This window comes from Hylobates moloch, unplaced genomic scaffold, assembly GCF_009828535.3.
Source record: "Hylobates moloch isolate HMO894 unplaced genomic scaffold, HMol_V3 SCAFFOLD_20, whole genome shotgun sequence".
In the NCBI taxonomy this organism is placed as follows: Eukaryota; Metazoa; Chordata; class Mammalia; order Primates; family Hylobatidae; genus Hylobates; species Hylobates moloch.
The window spans coordinates 29,409,060-29,424,836 of NW_026652295.1; the positions used below are offsets into that span (position 1 = coordinate 29,409,060).

Genomic DNA, 15,777 nt, shown 5'->3' on the forward strand with positions numbered 1-15,777 from the left:
GGACTCGCTCCTCTCGTCGACAGCCATTGGACCGGGAGGGAGAGGGTGGGGCCGAAGCCAGCTGCTGCGCATGCGCCGGCCGGGGCCTCGCCACCATGCGCCGCGCGGCTCCGGGGCCACGTTCCAGGGTCGGGTTTGGTGGAGCCCCCAGTCCCTGCCGCCGCGGGGCGCCCTGGGATAGCGGCGGGGCCTCCCGGTGAGCGCGCGCCGGGGCGGCCTCCGGGAAGTGGGAGAAGCTGCGGATCCTGGGCCCAGGCCTTGGGATGGGCGGGAAGGCCTGGCCGCGCCGGGCTGTGAGCACTGCAGGAGGCCCCTGGGCAGGTGGAGATCGCGGCGGCCCTGGCGGGACTCCTTGCTGGCTCCTGGGCGCGCTGATGCCCATCATCTCCCTGAGTTTCTGAGCCCTATCTCTCAAGTGTCAGTGGTCACCGCCAAATCCAGACACTCCGGCCCTGTTCCGGAAGAGCCCTGGTCTCCGTGGCTCCATGGCGCTGTCTGTGGATATCATGCACTCTAGCTCTAAAGGAGGAAAGGTTGTGTGGGAGGGAATAGAGACTTGGAACAACAGACCTGTGCTAATTAGAGACGGGGAAGATCGAGTAAGGGGAGTGACCCTCCTCCACCCCCATATCCTAATGTGCACTCTCTCTATCCGGAACAGATCTCGGCCCCTTTCCAAACACTCCTGATGCCTCATTTGCCTCTCGCCTCTTTTCGACCACCATTTTGGGGGCTGAGGCACTCACGGGGCCTCCCCAGGTTTCATTCCGTTTCTACACAGTCGGAGCCCCATGGATCTCCCATCTCCCAGAGGAACCGTGAAGCCAAACAGAAGCGCCTGCGAGAGAAGCAGGCAACTCTGGAGGCTGAGATAGCAGGGGAGAGCAAGGTTAGTGGTCAGACAGCTTGTCCTTAGATTTTCTGAGACTTGGGAGGGGGTGGAGGAGACGGGCTGAAATGCAGTCTGGGGTATACTGGATCCCAGCCTCTTCTGCTTTCTCTTCTCAGTCACCTGCAGAATCCATTAAGGCCTGGAGACCTAAGGAGGTAGTATTGTATGAAATCCCTACGAAACCCGGTGAAAAGAAAGGTAAGTAGAATAAGTAAGAAGGCCTTTTCTTTCCCATATGTGTTACGCATTTGGCCTGCCGAAATGCAGCCTGGGGACAAGTTCAGTGGTTAGTGGAGCTCTTCTCTGCCTTCACAGATGTCTCTGGGCCCCTGCCTCCTGCATACAGCCCCCGATATGTTGAGGCTGCCTGGTACCCGTGGTGGGTACGAGAGGGCTTCTTCAAGCCAGAATATCAGGTTAGTATCTGGCAGGGAGGGGTCCTAAATGGTCTCCAGGACAGAGTGGCCCTTGAATACAACTGGACCTCAGAGTCGAACTCACAATGTAGACCTTGTCTTCTTTCTGGCTCTGGTGTCTCCAAAGATTTCTCTTGGCAGATTCCCCCTGGCCAATTCCCTCCTCTCCACTCTCCTTTGTTATTTGTAGGACAATTCTTCCTTGAAGTTCTTTCTGTTCTGGAGACAGTAGAGGGTGCTCTTTCCCCAATCCAATTCTCTCTTGCCCCTTTGACTTTTTTTCTTCCTCTAGGCCCGGCTGCCCCAAGCTACAGGGGAGACCTTTTCCATGTGTATCCCACCTCCCAATGTCACTGGCTCCCTGCACATTGGCCATGCACTCACGGTGGCCATACAGGATGCCCTCGTGCGGTGGTGAGAGGGGAGTGGGGGCTGCTTGAGTTCTTGGAAGGGAAATAGGAAGGGCAGGAATGAGTGAGGATAAACATTTAAGCTCAGGGGCTCACAGGAGGGCATTTTTGTTGCAGGCACCGGATGCGTGGGGATCAAGTGCTGTGGGTCCCTGGTTCAGATCACGCAGGAATTGCTACACAAGTATGTCTTTTGTTACATGTTCGTTTTCTTGGGTGAAAGCAATTTCTTCCCCCAAAGCAACCTGACTCTGTTCATTTGCCCTGAATCTAACTGCAGGCTGTGGTGGAGAAACAACTGTGGAAGGAACGGGGAGTGAGGAGACATGAGCTGAGCCGGGAGGCCTTCCTTAGGGAGGTGTGGCAGTGGAAGGAGGCGTGAGTATGATGGGCAGGGCTCGGGGGTCCCAGATGGCAGATTTGGTTTCTTGCCTCCCACCACTATCACTCCTGACTTGTAATCCTTGGCTCTTCCCAACACAGCTCTGACTTCCTCAGAGATGGAAGCTCTGGAGCCCCTTAATGTTTGGTGGAGTTTCCAAGCCTTATGTGTGTGGATATTATATATGCATGAGAATATTCGTGTGTGTGTGTGTGTATTTTTATATATATATATATTTTCTTTCTCTTTACTTACCCCAATTTCTCTTGTCTAAATCTCACCTTCTTCCACTCGCCCATTCCCACCTTTCAATTCCCATGGAATTACCCTCATTCTTCTGGGTCTGTTATCTCATGCCATCTCTGTGAAGCATCCTTATTTCCCACAATATGGCTATCCCTCCTCTCTTCCTATAGAACCCTTTGCCTCTTTTAATATCTTAGAAAACCCCATACTGGGTTTGTAAGTCCATTTCTATTAGCCTCTAGAGGCTAGATCAATACCATCCTCACTTGATTTTCCTCCAACACCTGGCATTGCTGGGGGCATCACTGGGCCTGGTACATAGGAAGTGCTTGGGAAGTGTTTGCTGACAAGGATCTCTCTGGGCACAGGAAAGGTGGAGAGATCTGTGAGCAGCTGCGAGCTCTGGGTGCCTCCCTGGACTGGGATCGAGAGTGTTTTACCATGGATGTTGTGAGTTGGGCGATGTTTAGGGATCTGTGTGGGGCAGGGAGGCAGCAATGCCTGGGTCCCTGAGCAGAGTGATGGGCTGAGAAGTGGCTGTTAGAGGTGGACACTCAGGTCATTCCAGGGCTCCTCAGTGGCTGTGACTGAAGCTTTTGTGCGGCTCTACAAGGCGGGGTTGCTGTACCGGAACCGTCAGCTTGTCAACTGGTCATGTGCTTTAAGATCAGCCATCTCAGACATCGAGGTGAGGCGGAGAGAGGGAAGCAGGTTTGTGAGAGCTCTGAGGCAGAGTGGTCAATGGTTAAGAGCTCAGACTCTGGAGCCAGGGTGCCTGGATTCAAATCTGAGGCCTGCCTGTGACAGCTGTGTGGCTTTTGGCAGGCCGTTTAGTCTCTTTAAGCCTCAGCTTCTTCAGTCTGTAAATTAGAGATGATGGAATGCTTGTATCGTGGGGGTGTTGTAAAAATTAAATGAGAATTCACATAGGTACTTAGCAAGATACCTGGCCATGGCTTAAGTGATCAGTGAATATTTATTAGAAGTGTGACTGCACAAGCATTGGGTGAGGGCAAAGGGAGGTAGCTCCCGAATCCTCCAAATGGCTTTTAGATGGATTGCAGGGAGGCTGGGCAGATGGATGAGTGGCAGAGTGAAGCCTGGGCATGAGCCTTGCAGAAAGGCTGCCCACTGACCCAGCTTTCTCGGCGCCTCCAGGTGGAGAACCGGGCCCTGCCTGGCCACACACAGCTTCGACTGCCTGGCTGCCCCACCCCCGTGTCTTTTGGCCTCCTGTTTTCTGTTGCCTTCCCCGTGGATGGAGAGCCTGGTGAGCATAGTACTCTGCAAGGTCACCCATTTACCTCCATTTTTCCTGTTTTCTGGAGCCTATGTTGGGCTGCTAGGAACCCATCAGTCCATCTCTCACATGAACCTTGGTAGTGTTCGCCTCAGCGTGGGCACTTACCCAGGGTCTTCTGGGGGATGTACAAAAAGTGCATGTGGTCACTGCCCTTTGAGAGTGTGGTGTGATTCTTCAGGAGTGCGCTACCCAGGAAAGAGATCAGTTCTAAGGCATGGGTTTTTTTTCGTTTGTTTTGTTTGTTTGTTTGTTTGTTTTGAGACGGAGTCTCACTCTGTCACCCAGGCTGCAGTGCAATGGCACCGTCTCGGCTCCTGCAACCTCTGCTTCCCAGGTTCAAGCGATTCTCCTGTCTCAGCCTCCTGAGTAGCTGGGATTACAGGCGCGTGCCACCAGGCCCGGCTGATTTTTGTATTTTTAGTAGAGACGGGGTTTCACCATGTTGGTCAGGTTGGTCTCGAACTCCTGACCTCGTGATCCACCCGCCTCGGCCTCCCAAAGTGCTGGGATTACAGGTGTGAGCCACCGAACCTGACCTCTAAGGTGTGGTTTTTACGGTAAATGTTCTGAAGAGCTCAGAGAAAGGGAAGACAGATGAGCTGGAATTGTCAGAGGAAGCTTCTTGTAGGAGGAGCTGGTGCTCCCCCTGAAGAATGTACAGCGTTTGTGATTAGGACACTGAGAATCCCCAGTGTCCTCTGGGCACCCAGCAAGAATTCTATTATAGTTGCTTTAATTAATGCTGCCCCCATTTCTTCCATGCAAATGATCAGGGAATTCCTTAGCACCAGACACCTTCTCAGACCTCTGGTCATCAGTTTATGGGAAACCCTGGGTTCCTGTAAACACTGCTACTTTTTTCTAGTCACTCCTGGGGGCCTCTTCCACCTTGACTACTCCCTGCCCCTTCCCCTTTCCAGTTCTACTGCCTTTAGCTATGTTGGCAGTGAGGGGTGAGGATGACGACCAGCTGTAAGTGTTTAAATGTTCGTCTTCAGATGCAGAGGTTGTGGTAGGAACCACGAGGCCAGAGACGCTGCCTGGAGATGTGGCTGTGGCTGTTCATCCAGACGACTCGCGATACACAGTAATACCCAGTGCGCTCCTGCACTCTGGCTCGCCCCACCTATGGCCTTCTCTTCTCTTGGGTTTTAAATGGTGCCTCTTTCTCTCTTGCTTCTACTTCCTTTTCCTGAGACTTCTGTCAGTGGTTCTGATTCGACTCCCTCCTCTTCTTATACTTTTTCTGTAGTTCAGGGGTTGACAAACTGGCCCATGGTCCTAATCCAGCTTGCGGCCTTTTTTTTTTTGAGACGGAGTCTCACTCTGTTACCAAGGCTGGAGGGCAGTGGCGCGATCTTGGCTCACTGCAACCTCCACCTCCCGGGTTCAAGCAATTCTCCTGCCTCAGCCTCCTGAGTAGCTGGGAGTGTGGCACCATGCCCGGCACTTGCCACCACGCCCGGCTAATTTTTTGTATTTTTACAAAAATTAGTAATTAATTTTTTTTTAAGTAATGTAATTTTTAAGTAATGTTATTCAGTAGAGACTGGGTGTCACTGTGTTAGCCAGGATAGTCTCGATCTCCTGACCTCATGATCTGCCCACCTCGACCTCCCAAAGTGTTGGGATTACAGGCGTGAGCCACCGCGCCTGGCTGCTTGCGGCCTTTATATTATCTATGGCTGCTATTATATACCCTCTCCAGCTCTGCTGCAGTGGCAGAATAGAGTAATTTTGCAGAGATTGAATTTGTCTCTAGGCCCAAAAGCCTAAAATATCTACGTTCTGGCCCCTTAAGAGTGTGCTGACCTTGCTCTAGCTCGCTACCTTCCACTTTCTATCTTCTTATTCCTGGGGTTCTCACGCCCCAGCCCGGACCCTTCCAACCCTCACAGGTGCCTGTCCCCAATCCCTCTCCCTTCCCTTCAGCATCTACACGGGCGACAGCTTCGTCACCCCTTGATGGGGCAGGCTCTTCCCCTCATCACAGACTATGCTGTTCAGCCACATGTGGGCACAGGTGAGTGGAAGTCAGGGGAGGGAGAGAAAGTTGGGGGTCCTGGAGGAGAGGAGAGGGAACCAGGAGGAAGAGGAAGGTGGGAGTGGGAGATCCTCATATAGGGTGGTCTGAGTGGGGAATGGGAGGGAGGCACAGACAGAGAAAGTCACAGGGGCTGGGGCGGTGCAGGTGATGGGGCGGTGTGGGTGATGATGATACATCTGGAAAAGCAAAAGCCAAGGTCAGTTTCAGTACTCACCATGGCTGTGCTCCCCAAGGGGCAGTGAAGGTGACTCCAGCTCACAGTCCTGCCGATGCTGAGATGGGGGCCCGACATGGCTTGAGCCCTCTGAATGTCATTGCGGAGGATGGGACCATGACCTCCCTCTGCGGGGACTGGCTGCAGGTGGTACCACCCTATGTTACCCCATCCTTTGGGGGCACTCTGTCCCCCTACTCCTCCTCCTAGTTTCTTATTTCTCTAGAGGCCTTCAATCTTTACTCTTGCCGCTTTTTCTTCAGGGACTTCACCGGTTTGTGGCCCGCGAAAAGATAGTGTCTGTACTGAGTGAACGGGGCCTGTTCCGGGGCCTCCAGAACCACCCCATGGTACTGCCCATCTGCAGGTAACCTCATTTTAACTCCTTTACGAAGGGCTACCCCCAAAAGGGAATGTATGAAGCTTAAGGGTGACAATAGGATGGGCTCTGCACCCCTCCGTTAGAATATGAGCTCCGTGTCGGTTTTATTCACTATTGTATCCTCAGTACCAAGGGCCTGGCATGGCGTGGGGTCTGGTGCCCCTGGGAGAAGTCACAGGGCCGGAAGAGCAGTGGACTCACCCTGTCTCCCTTTCAGCCGTTCTGGGGACGTGATAGAATACCTGCTGAAGAGCCAGTGGTTTGTCCGCTGCCAGGAAATGGGGGCCCGAGCTGCCAAGGTGAGGCTGCAGTGTAGGAAGGACTGGGGCCAGGGGTTGGGGGAGCTCCCTGAGAATTGGAATGAAGAAATGGGGAGCAGGAGACCTCCTGCCCTGAAGACCGCTCCAGCTGTGGTAACTGAGAGGATGTGTGGGATGCAGGCTAGGCGGCCCAGCAAGGGCTGGCTCATATCCTTACTCAAGCCTAGAATCTGGCAAGAGGCTTGGGAGGTCCTTTCCGAGTTTTAAAATGACCTCAGAGGCCACTCGTCCTACCTGTGGAGGTGCGGCCCTGCAGGAAGGGCAACACTGTCTAAAGGCCCCTTTCCCTCCAGGCTGTGGAGTCGGGGGCCCTGGAGCTCAGTCCCTCCTTCCACCAGAAGAACTGGCAGCACTGGTTTTCCCATATTGGGTAAGGGTAGGGTAAGGGGAGCTCTCGTGGAGATGGGGAGGGGGGAACTGACTGGTTATTCTAAGACTTCACGGATGTCCTCCTGGCAGGGACTGGTGTGTCTCCCGGCAGCTGTGGTGGGGCCATCAGATTCCAGCCTACCTGGTTGTAGAGGACCACGCGCAGGTGGGTAGGAAGAAGCACCCGGAGGGCCGAGTGTGGCCCAGAGCACCTAGGCCAGGAGCCAGAGCTGCGCAGGGCCAAGTCCCGCTCCTGCCTGGTAATGTGCTTCATGCTCATACTCATGTAACCTTCTGCGTGATCAAGGATCCCTGAAGTGGCATTTCTTTATCTCACCCCTGGAGGAACCTGGCCACTCTAAGACCACATGAGAGGATGTGAAAACCAAGTGACATTTACACCTGTCAGCTGTTCTTCCTCACTCTCCCCGACCCCTTCCTACTTTTGCAGGGAGAAGAGGACTGTTGGGTGGTTGGGCGGTCAGAGGCTGAGGCCAGAGAGGTAGCAGCAGAACTGACAGGGAGGCCAGGGGCAGAGCTGACCCTGCAGAGGGGTGAGTGCCTGAGCTGGGGAGGGATGTACAGGGGAGCGGGGGCTTGGGCATCTAGGCCTTTGAGGGGAACAGATCCCAAGATACAGAAGGTAGGGTCAGGAAAGTTGGGAATGGAGCCAAAGGGGACAGCCCTGGTCTCTGGGGGTGGGGGTTGGCCTAGAATGGTGGCAGCAGTGGTCTGAGGTCCTAGAAGCCAAGGTTCCAACTGTCCCCATTCTTCTTCTGTTTCTCAGATCCTGATGTCCTAGACACATGGTTTTCTTCTGCCCTGTTCCCCTTTTCTGCCCTAGGCTGGCCCCAAGAGGTGAGGCGGGTTGAGAGGGCAAAAGTGAAGCAGAAACGATAAGGAAGGGATGGCTGGGCCCCCACAGAGGCTTGAGGGGGGCCAGGGGCCTGGGCCTCTTACTGCTCCTCTTCCCCTAGACCCCAGACCTTGCTCGTTTCTACCCCCTGTCACTTTTGGAAACGGGCAGCGACCTTCTGCTGTTCTGGGTGGGCCGCATGGTCATGTTGGGGACCCAGCTCACAGGGCAGCTGCCCTTCAGCAAGGTAACAACCCTTCAGTGCCCTGCCGCTTTCTGTGACCCCAGTGTTCCCCAAACCTTGTCCTCCCTTTTAACCCCTAATGTGGTCCTTTCCACTTTCCTGATTCCTTTTTCCTGATTGACTTCCTACCCTACCCCCAAAAGTATGGAGGCCAGAGATCCCAAGGGACCTCCAAGGAAACGCCCCTCTGCTAACCCCTCCCTGCCCCCAGGTGCTTCTTCATCCCATGGTTCGGGACAGGCAGGGCCGGAAGATGAGCAAGTCCCTGGGGAATGTGCTGGACCCAAGAGACATCATCAGTGGTGTGGAGATGCAGGTGAGGATGAAGCACCCGCTAGAGGGACAGGGTTTGCAGGGTTTGCAGGAGAGAGGAAGGGAGGCTGAGGGAGGAGTGAGGCCAGCAGGTGTGACCCTTGCAGAGGCAGGGCCTTCGACCTGGGCCGTGAATTACCCACTTCCATCCCCAGGTGCTGCAGGAAAAGCTGAGAAGTGGAAATTTGGACCCCGCAGAGCTGGCCATTGTGGCTGCAGCACAGGTGAGTCATCGCTGCCTGCTCCCTCCCAGCTCTAGCTCACTGCCTCTGGCTTCCTCTGCAACCCAGGTCCTGGCCCTGCAGCCACAAAGGCATCTGCCACCCTTCTTCTTCCTCTGGTTGCAGAAAAAGGACTTTCCTCATGGGATCCCTGAGTGTGGGACAGATGCCCTGAGATTCACACTCTGCTCCCATGGAGTTCAGGGTAAGCCTGGGCGAGGGGTGTCGGGGTGAGCAGAGGGCAGCGGGCACCTGTGCAGGGGCAGGGCAGGGGCAGGACTTCCGGTGCTGCCGCCACCTACATGCAGACTACCTCGATTCTCCCCTTCCAGCGGGCGACTTGCGCCTGTCAGTCTCTGAGGTCCAGAGCTGCCGACATTTCTGCAACAAGATCTGGAATGCTCTGCGCTTTATCCTCAATGCTTTAGGGGAGAAATTTGTGCCACAGCCTGCTGAGGAGGTAAGAGAAAGCAGAGATGCTTGGGAGTAGGGTAGTCAGGTGTCAGAGGGCCAAGGTGGCATCTGGAAGGAAAGGAGGCAGGGGAGGGGGAGTCAGGCCATCCTGCCCTCTCTGCCTGCAGCTGTCTCCCTCCTCCCCGATGGATGCCTGGATCCTGAGCCACCTTGCCCTGGCCGCCCGGGAGTGTGAGCGGGGCTTCCTCACCCGAGAGCTCTCGCTCGTCACTCACGCCCTGCACCACTTCTGGCTTCACAACCTCTGTGATGTCTACTTGGTGAGTGAGGCTGGGGGAGGCTTGGTATTCCCATGCCTGCTTCGAATTCCTCTGGAAATCCGATTCCAAGGCAGAGAGCTCTGGAGTTAATAAGTTCCCAATTGTCCCCTCAGGAAAGGAGAGGAGAGGAGACGAAGGAGTCTCAGTTCCCCTCTTCCTGGGACTTGTTTTGGCAGTGCAGCCCAGGCACTGTTGCGTGCCTGTCACCCGGGGAGAGGAGAAGGAGGAGGAGGAGGAGGAGGAGGAGGAGGAGGAGGAGGAGGAGGAAGAGGACAAGTCGGTGTCAGAAGGCAGAGGGGAATTTTTTCGGTCCCTGTAGTTGCTGAGTTTGGCCCATAGGCAGGCTGCGTGCTGAGAGAGGCCTGGGAGGGACTAGCAGCCATCTTTAGACCAGGAGTTCTCACGCTGTCCTATGTCCAAAGCACCTGGAGGGCTTGTTGACCATGGATCCCCCTGCCACCCCAGAGTGGCTCCTTTAGCAGGTTGGGGTGGGGGTGGGTGGTGTTATGAATATTCATTTCTTGTCCCACGTGGCGCTGCTGCTGCTGGCTGTGGACCACTGCCCTAGCTCAGCCTTTTAAAAACCTCTGTCCCCTGTTGATAAGCAAAAAACTCAATGATTTTTTTCCCTAAACTACATGTTTCCCTGGAAATCCTGTCCCCATGTACTGCAGAGAATTGCTGTCGTGGATTCCCCTTCTTTGTGCTGAGCGTGTCCTAGGACTGTGGATCATATCAGAAGTGCTAAGTGCTTCTGCCTGTCCCTTTCTCCCAGGACCCATGGCCTGCCCCGCTGGCGGGTAGGGCAGTGGCTGTAGGGAGGAGGGCTGTGGCCCTGGACCTGTCCTCTGACCATTGGCTTTCTCTCCAGGAGGCTGTGAAGCCCGTGCTGTGGCACTTGCCCCGCCCCCTGGGGCCCCCTCAGGTCCTGTTCTCCTGCGCTGACCTCGGCCTCCGCCTCCTGGCCCCACTGATGCCCTTCCTGGCTGAAGAGCTCTGGCAGAGGCTGCCCCCCAGGCCTGGTTGCCCCCCTGCCCCCAGTATCTCGGTTGCCCCCTACCCCAGCGCCTGCAGCTTGGTGAGTCCCAAGCACCTCGGAGTGGGCCCACGGGTGAAGGGGGGGAGTACCTTCTGAAGGGGTTTGCTGCAGGGGGCTCATCTGCAGGAATGGTTCGTACTTTACTGTGGAGACCTGGAGAGGATAGATTGTTCCTGCAGGGTTGCTGCGATGACCCTAGGGTCTTGAGGGACAGTATTAGTGTAGTGCTGAAGAGCAGGACTCTGTTGCTAGACTGCTATTTTTGAGCTGTGTGATCGAGCCTCAGTTTCCCCATGTTTAAACTAGGAACAGTAATAGTATATGTTATGGTTGTGATGAGGGTTGGGTAAGTTAGTAATAGGGTGTCCCCAAAATCTCAGTGCAGCTTTAATAACTTCAGAAGGATAAATGCTATGAACTCACCCAAAAATTATTTTAAAATTTAACTATTTAAATTTATACTTATTTGGTTTTGAGTTTTGACTAATTCATTTTAAATTCTAATTTACTTTTGGTTGGCCATTTCAATCAGAGCAACTAAACAGACATCAAACACTGATCATCTAAAACCTCTTAAATGATGCCTCACTTTTTGTCATATTCCTTGAGATAGTGGATTTTCTGTGGTGCCGAAGACCGATCTCATTGCCCTAAGGAGATGGGGTGGATGGGTTGAAAAGAGAGCCAGAAGGGTTGGTGCTGAGTCTCCCAGGAGCCCCTTTGCCAACTCTGGGTCCCCCCCATTGCCAGGAGCACTGGCGCCAGCCAGAGCTGGAGCGGCGCTTCTCCCGGGTCCAAGAGGTCGTGCAGGTGCTAAGGTCTCTCCGAGCCACGTACCAGCTCACCAAAGCCCGGCCGCGAGGTGAGGCAAGGCGGATCCTGGGCTCGGATCCCTGCAGGAAAAGGGGGCTGATGGGGAAAAGAGGAGAGCCTGAAGGGCAGACCCCCCATTAGGAGGTGCAGGGTAGGAAGGGAGGCAGGAGCTGAGGCCTTGCCCCGACAGTTTCTTTCTTTCCAGTGCTGCTGCAGAGCTCAGAGCCTGGGGACCAGGGCCTCTTCGAGGCCTTCTTGGAGCCCCTGGGCACCTTGGGCTACTGTGGGGCTGTGGGCCTGTTACCCCCAGGCGCAGCAGCTCCCTCTGGCTGGGCCCAGGCTCCACTCAGTGACATGGCTCAGGTCTACATGGAGCTGCAGGTGACCAGAGGGGATGGGGAGGGTTAGGGCAGGCTTGGGAAGCATGCTGGGAGGAAGGGAGGGGCTGGGCTCTATAAAGTGGGGGAAGGTACCTTCTAATGGAGGATGGAGACCTGGCAGCAGGTGGATGTCTGAGCCTTTTCTCCCTGTTCTTCCCCAGGGCCTGGTGGACCCGCAGATCCAGCTACCTCTGTTAGCTGCCCGAAGGTACAAGTTGCAGAAGCAGCTTGATGGCCTCACAGCCAGGACCCCATCAGAAGGGGAGGCAGGGACTCAGAGGCAACAAAAGGTAAGGCTGAGGGAGGCCCCCAGAAGGCTCGACCCCTGAGGGCATGTGGGCCAAGGGGGGCCTCATTCCTGGATCCTCACCTCCTTTTCTCCTTGTCCAGCTTTCTTCCCTCCAGCTGGAATTGTCAAAACTGGACAAGGCAGCCTCTCACCTCCGGCAGCTGATGGATGAGCCTCCAGCCCCAGGGAGCCCAGAGCTCTAACTCATCATCCCCATCAGTTTTCCTCCCTCTCAGACCTGTCTTTGAGGACAAACAGATTTGTCAGCTGTCAGGGTGCAGTGGGACATCAGGGACTATGTGGTCCATCGCCTTCATTGTGTAAATGAGGACACAGACTGGCTTGGTCGCAGTGACTGTGGTGTCCTTGAGATGTTCACATTACTGCCCGGCCTGCCTCCCACCTGGAAGTCTGGGAATGAGGAGATTCAGATAAACTTTTGAAATCCCAAACATGTCTGTTTGTTGCTCTTTGGTCCCCTTTGCTCCTAGTGGTGACTTTTGTGCTTCTGAGTTGTCCCCTGAGAGCTTGGTCTGGGAAAAGAGGAGGGGGGTCCTCGCTGGAGGAAGAGGAACTTTCTAGTCATGGGTAGGGTATGGGCACAGTGGTTCCAATTCTACCTACTTTCTGGACTAACTGACAATGCCCTGGCTTTTGCAGGCTCTTTCTCCTCCACCTCTCACTAAATGGAAGCTTCCCTGCTCCTTGGCCGTATCCCTAGAGGTGCTGAGAGAAGTAGGACTTCCTCTAGACCTGATGGGCTGCAGGCTGTGCTGCAGATGGCGTGCCCCCACCTTCTGTGCTCTGACACCTGAGTGCCCAGCCTCTGAGTTACACATTCACAGCACAGCCAGCCACCTTACCCATGCCAAACACCATCTCATCTCCATGGAATTCAGAGGCCTGACCCTTCCACGCCCAGAGTACATTCTGTCCAACAGCTCTGAGTAGCCTGTCCTGGGTTGAGTCTTCTATGGTGCTAGATGTACGATGCCATTTCTTCCTACTGAAAACCTCATGAGGTGGGTGTTAGCTCCATTTTGGAGATTTTTATTTTTAAGACAGGGTCTCACTCTGTTGCTCAGGCTGGAGTGCAGTGGCATAATCATGGCTCACTGTAGCCTCAACCTCCAGGGCTCTAGTGATCCTCCTACCTCAGACTCCCGAGTAGCTGGGACCACAGGTGTGCACCACTGTTCCCTGCTACTTTTTTTTTTTTGGAGACGGAGTCTTGCTCTGTCGCCTAGGCTGGAGTGCAGTGGTGAGATCTTGGCTCACTGCAACCTCTACCTCCCAGGTACAAGTGATTCTCCTGCCTTAGCCTCTTGAGTAGCTGAGATTACAGTTGTCCATCACCACGCCCAGCTAATTTTTTTTTGTATTTTTAGTAGAGACAAGGTTTCACCATGTTGGCCAGGCTGGTTTTGAACTCCTGACCTCAAGTGATCTGCCTGCCTCGGCCTCCCAAAATGCTTGGATTACAGGCGTGAGCCACCATGCCCGGCCCTGCCCTGCTAATTTTTAAAATTGTTTTGTAGAGATAGGGTTTTGCTGTGTTGGCCAGGGTGGTCTTTAACTTCTGGGCTCAAATAATCCGCCTGCCTCGGCCTCCCAAAGTGTTGAGATTACAGGCGTAAGCCACTGCGCCCAGCCCCCATTTTGGAGATGAAGACGCATACTCAGAGAAAAGTCTCCACTGGGACCTAACCCAATTAATTAGGTGCAGGCTCTTTCTGGCTGCTATAACTAAACTTCAAATATAACGGTGGCTTAGATGAGGTGGATGTTTCTTCTGCTGGGCATAAGTAGTACAGAGATCTGCAGTAATGGAGGCCCACACCTCCTTCAATCTTATTTTCCTGCCATTCTGATACATTGTCAAACTTCATGTCCAAGGTCTGCACCAGCTCCCATCACTGTGTCTGCATTTCCACCCAGAGGGAGGAGGGAAAGAAGGGGATGGGCAGTTTTCTTTTTCTTTTTACTCTGTTTCAACAAGGTTTTTTTTTTTTTTTGAGCACCTGCTATGGGCTGGGCCTTATTCTGGACACTTAGACTCATCAGTGAACGAAACAAAATTCTGTGCCCTTGTAGTACTTTCCTTCTAGCAGGACAGTCAGAAATAACATACAAATAAGTGAACGATATACTGTGTTTGAATGTCATGAATGCAGGGGAGGAAAAGAGGATAGAACAAGGTAAGGGGACTCTAATGTGTTTGTGTGATGGAGGGGCAGGTTGTACTTTTAAATAGTGGGTCAGGGCAAAACTCACTGTAAAGGTGAGGTTTAAGCAAAGGCTTGTAGGAGGTATAGGAAGAGCGTTCCAGACAAAGGGAAGGGCCAGAGGAAAACAGAGGCACACTCAGATGGCTTGAAGAGTAGCCTGGAGATCAGTGTGGTGGGGCAGAGTGAGAAGGGGAGAATGGCGGGAGGTGGAGAAACAGAGGTGAGGGTGGGGAATTGGTGGGGGGTAGGGAAGACTCAAGGCGAACAATCTGGGGCTTGTGTCCAAAATGGTAGCCAGTTGGCTACCTAAAGCATTAAAATAAAATGTTCAGTTTCTCAGTCGTACTTGCCGTATTTCAAGTGTTTTGGTAGTTGCATGTGGCCAGTGGCTACTATGTTTGTCAGCACGGTTATAAAACATTTCAATCATCACAGAAAGTTCTACTGGAAAGTGCTGATCTAAGACCTTATAGGCTGTTTCAAGAACTTTGCTTTTCCTCCTCTGAAATGGAAGCTCCTTTCTTTTCAAGGATACTACCAGGAAGTCGCCCATCTCCTTTCTACTTGCATCCTATTGGACAGAACGTGATCACATGGCCACAGCTAGCTGCAAGGGAGGCTGGGAAATGTAATGAGCCACATGCTGAGTTGAAATCTACATGACTATCCAAAAGGAGGAGGATGGCTGTTAGGGGGGCCAGTTAGCAGTCTCTGCCACCCCCAGGTCTGGTTAACCCCAAAGCACTCTTCACTGCACTGCTCTGTTTTGAGTCTTGGGAGACAATTCTTTGAGAAAAATAATCTGGAAATCACATCCTGGTGATCTCAGGCCCTGAGGTCTAGGAATCAGGTTGAGGTGCTTTTAGCTGTCTGCTCTACCAACTTCTTGGACATTCAGATATCCAGACCCCCAACTTGTTTGGGGATCCTCACAGCTGCCCCATGGGCGTCACCTGCCCACTACCGCAGGCTAGGGGCAAGTCATAAAATACTAGTCTCTTTGGAGCCTCCTGCTACCTCTCCTTGGGGGCTAATTGTCCCAGGACAGTTGTGAAGGAAGGTAGACCAATTTTTTAAGTGTTTGTTTCCACTCTGCCATTTTCTATGTTCCCCTCATCTTCAATGATGCGCCATACTGAACTCTTGTCGTCTTCTGTCTTCAAAGGAGTCAGTCTCCAATTTCATATGGAGATAATGGAGGGTTGTGTAGGTATGGGGGGCAGGGTGGGTACCACAGAGGACAGAGAGCTATCCTATCAGTACCCCCCACTGCTCAAGTCTGAGCTGCAAGTTTGTGTTTTGAGAGCTGGTGAGAAATCACATTTTTTTTTTTTTTTTTTGAGACAGAGTCTTGCTCTGTATCCCAGGCTGGAGTACGTGGTCTCGGCTCACTACAACCTCTGCCTCCCAGGTTCAAGCAATTCTGCCTCAGCTCCCCCGAGTAGCTGGGACTACAGGTGCATACCACCATGCCCAGCTAATTTTGTGTTTTTAGTAGAGACGGTGTTTCACCATGTTGGCCAGGCTGGTCTTGAACTCCTGACCTCAGGTGATCCACGTGCCTTGGCCTCCCAAAGTGCTGGGATTACAGGTGTGAGCCACCGTGCCTGGCCAACATAATCTTGAGAAGGTGGTCGGGAGTTCCTGCCTCAGAAATCAGGATAAGGAGGACCCTGAACC

General features: G+C 53.6%; 1 protein-coding gene across 5 annotated transcripts; it reads left to right on the forward strand.

Annotated features, from left to right (window-relative positions):
- The first annotated feature begins 54 nt into the window (after positions 1 to 54).
- Positions 55 to 14,327, forward strand: VARS2 (valyl-tRNA synthetase 2, mitochondrial). Of its 5 annotated transcripts, none has more exons than XM_032140975.2 (30): positions 55 to 196; positions 662 to 889; positions 1,009 to 1,090; positions 1,208 to 1,308; positions 1,601 to 1,722; positions 1,836 to 1,902; positions 1,999 to 2,096; positions 2,715 to 2,796; positions 2,915 to 3,034; positions 3,505 to 3,616; positions 4,648 to 4,736; positions 5,582 to 5,672; positions 5,930 to 6,057; positions 6,174 to 6,277; positions 6,510 to 6,591; positions 6,906 to 6,982; positions 7,072 to 7,147; positions 7,433 to 7,535; positions 7,769 to 7,839; positions 7,959 to 8,084; positions 8,293 to 8,397; positions 8,549 to 8,617; positions 8,741 to 8,819; positions 8,947 to 9,074; positions 9,196 to 9,348; positions 10,220 to 10,426; positions 11,138 to 11,249; positions 11,406 to 11,581; positions 11,742 to 11,870; positions 11,971 to 14,326. In XM_032140975.2, exons 2-30 carry the CDS (start codon positions 689 to 691, stop codon positions 12,070 to 12,072), a joined length of 3,192 nt encoding a protein of 1,063 aa, XP_031996866.1. In that variant the 5' UTR covers positions 55 to 196; positions 662 to 688; the 3' UTR covers positions 12,073 to 14,326. The 5 variants fall into 5 exon arrangements, with proteins under 5 accessions (XP_031996866.1, XP_058288318.1, XP_031996867.1 ...); XM_032140976.2 differs by lacking the exon at positions 55 to 196 and adding an exon at positions 207 to 321; XM_032140978.2 differs by lacking the exon at positions 55 to 196 and adding an exon at positions 242 to 316 and having other exon boundaries at positions 652 to 889; positions 11,971 to 14,327.
- Positions 14,328 to 15,777: the final 1,450 nt, after the last annotated feature.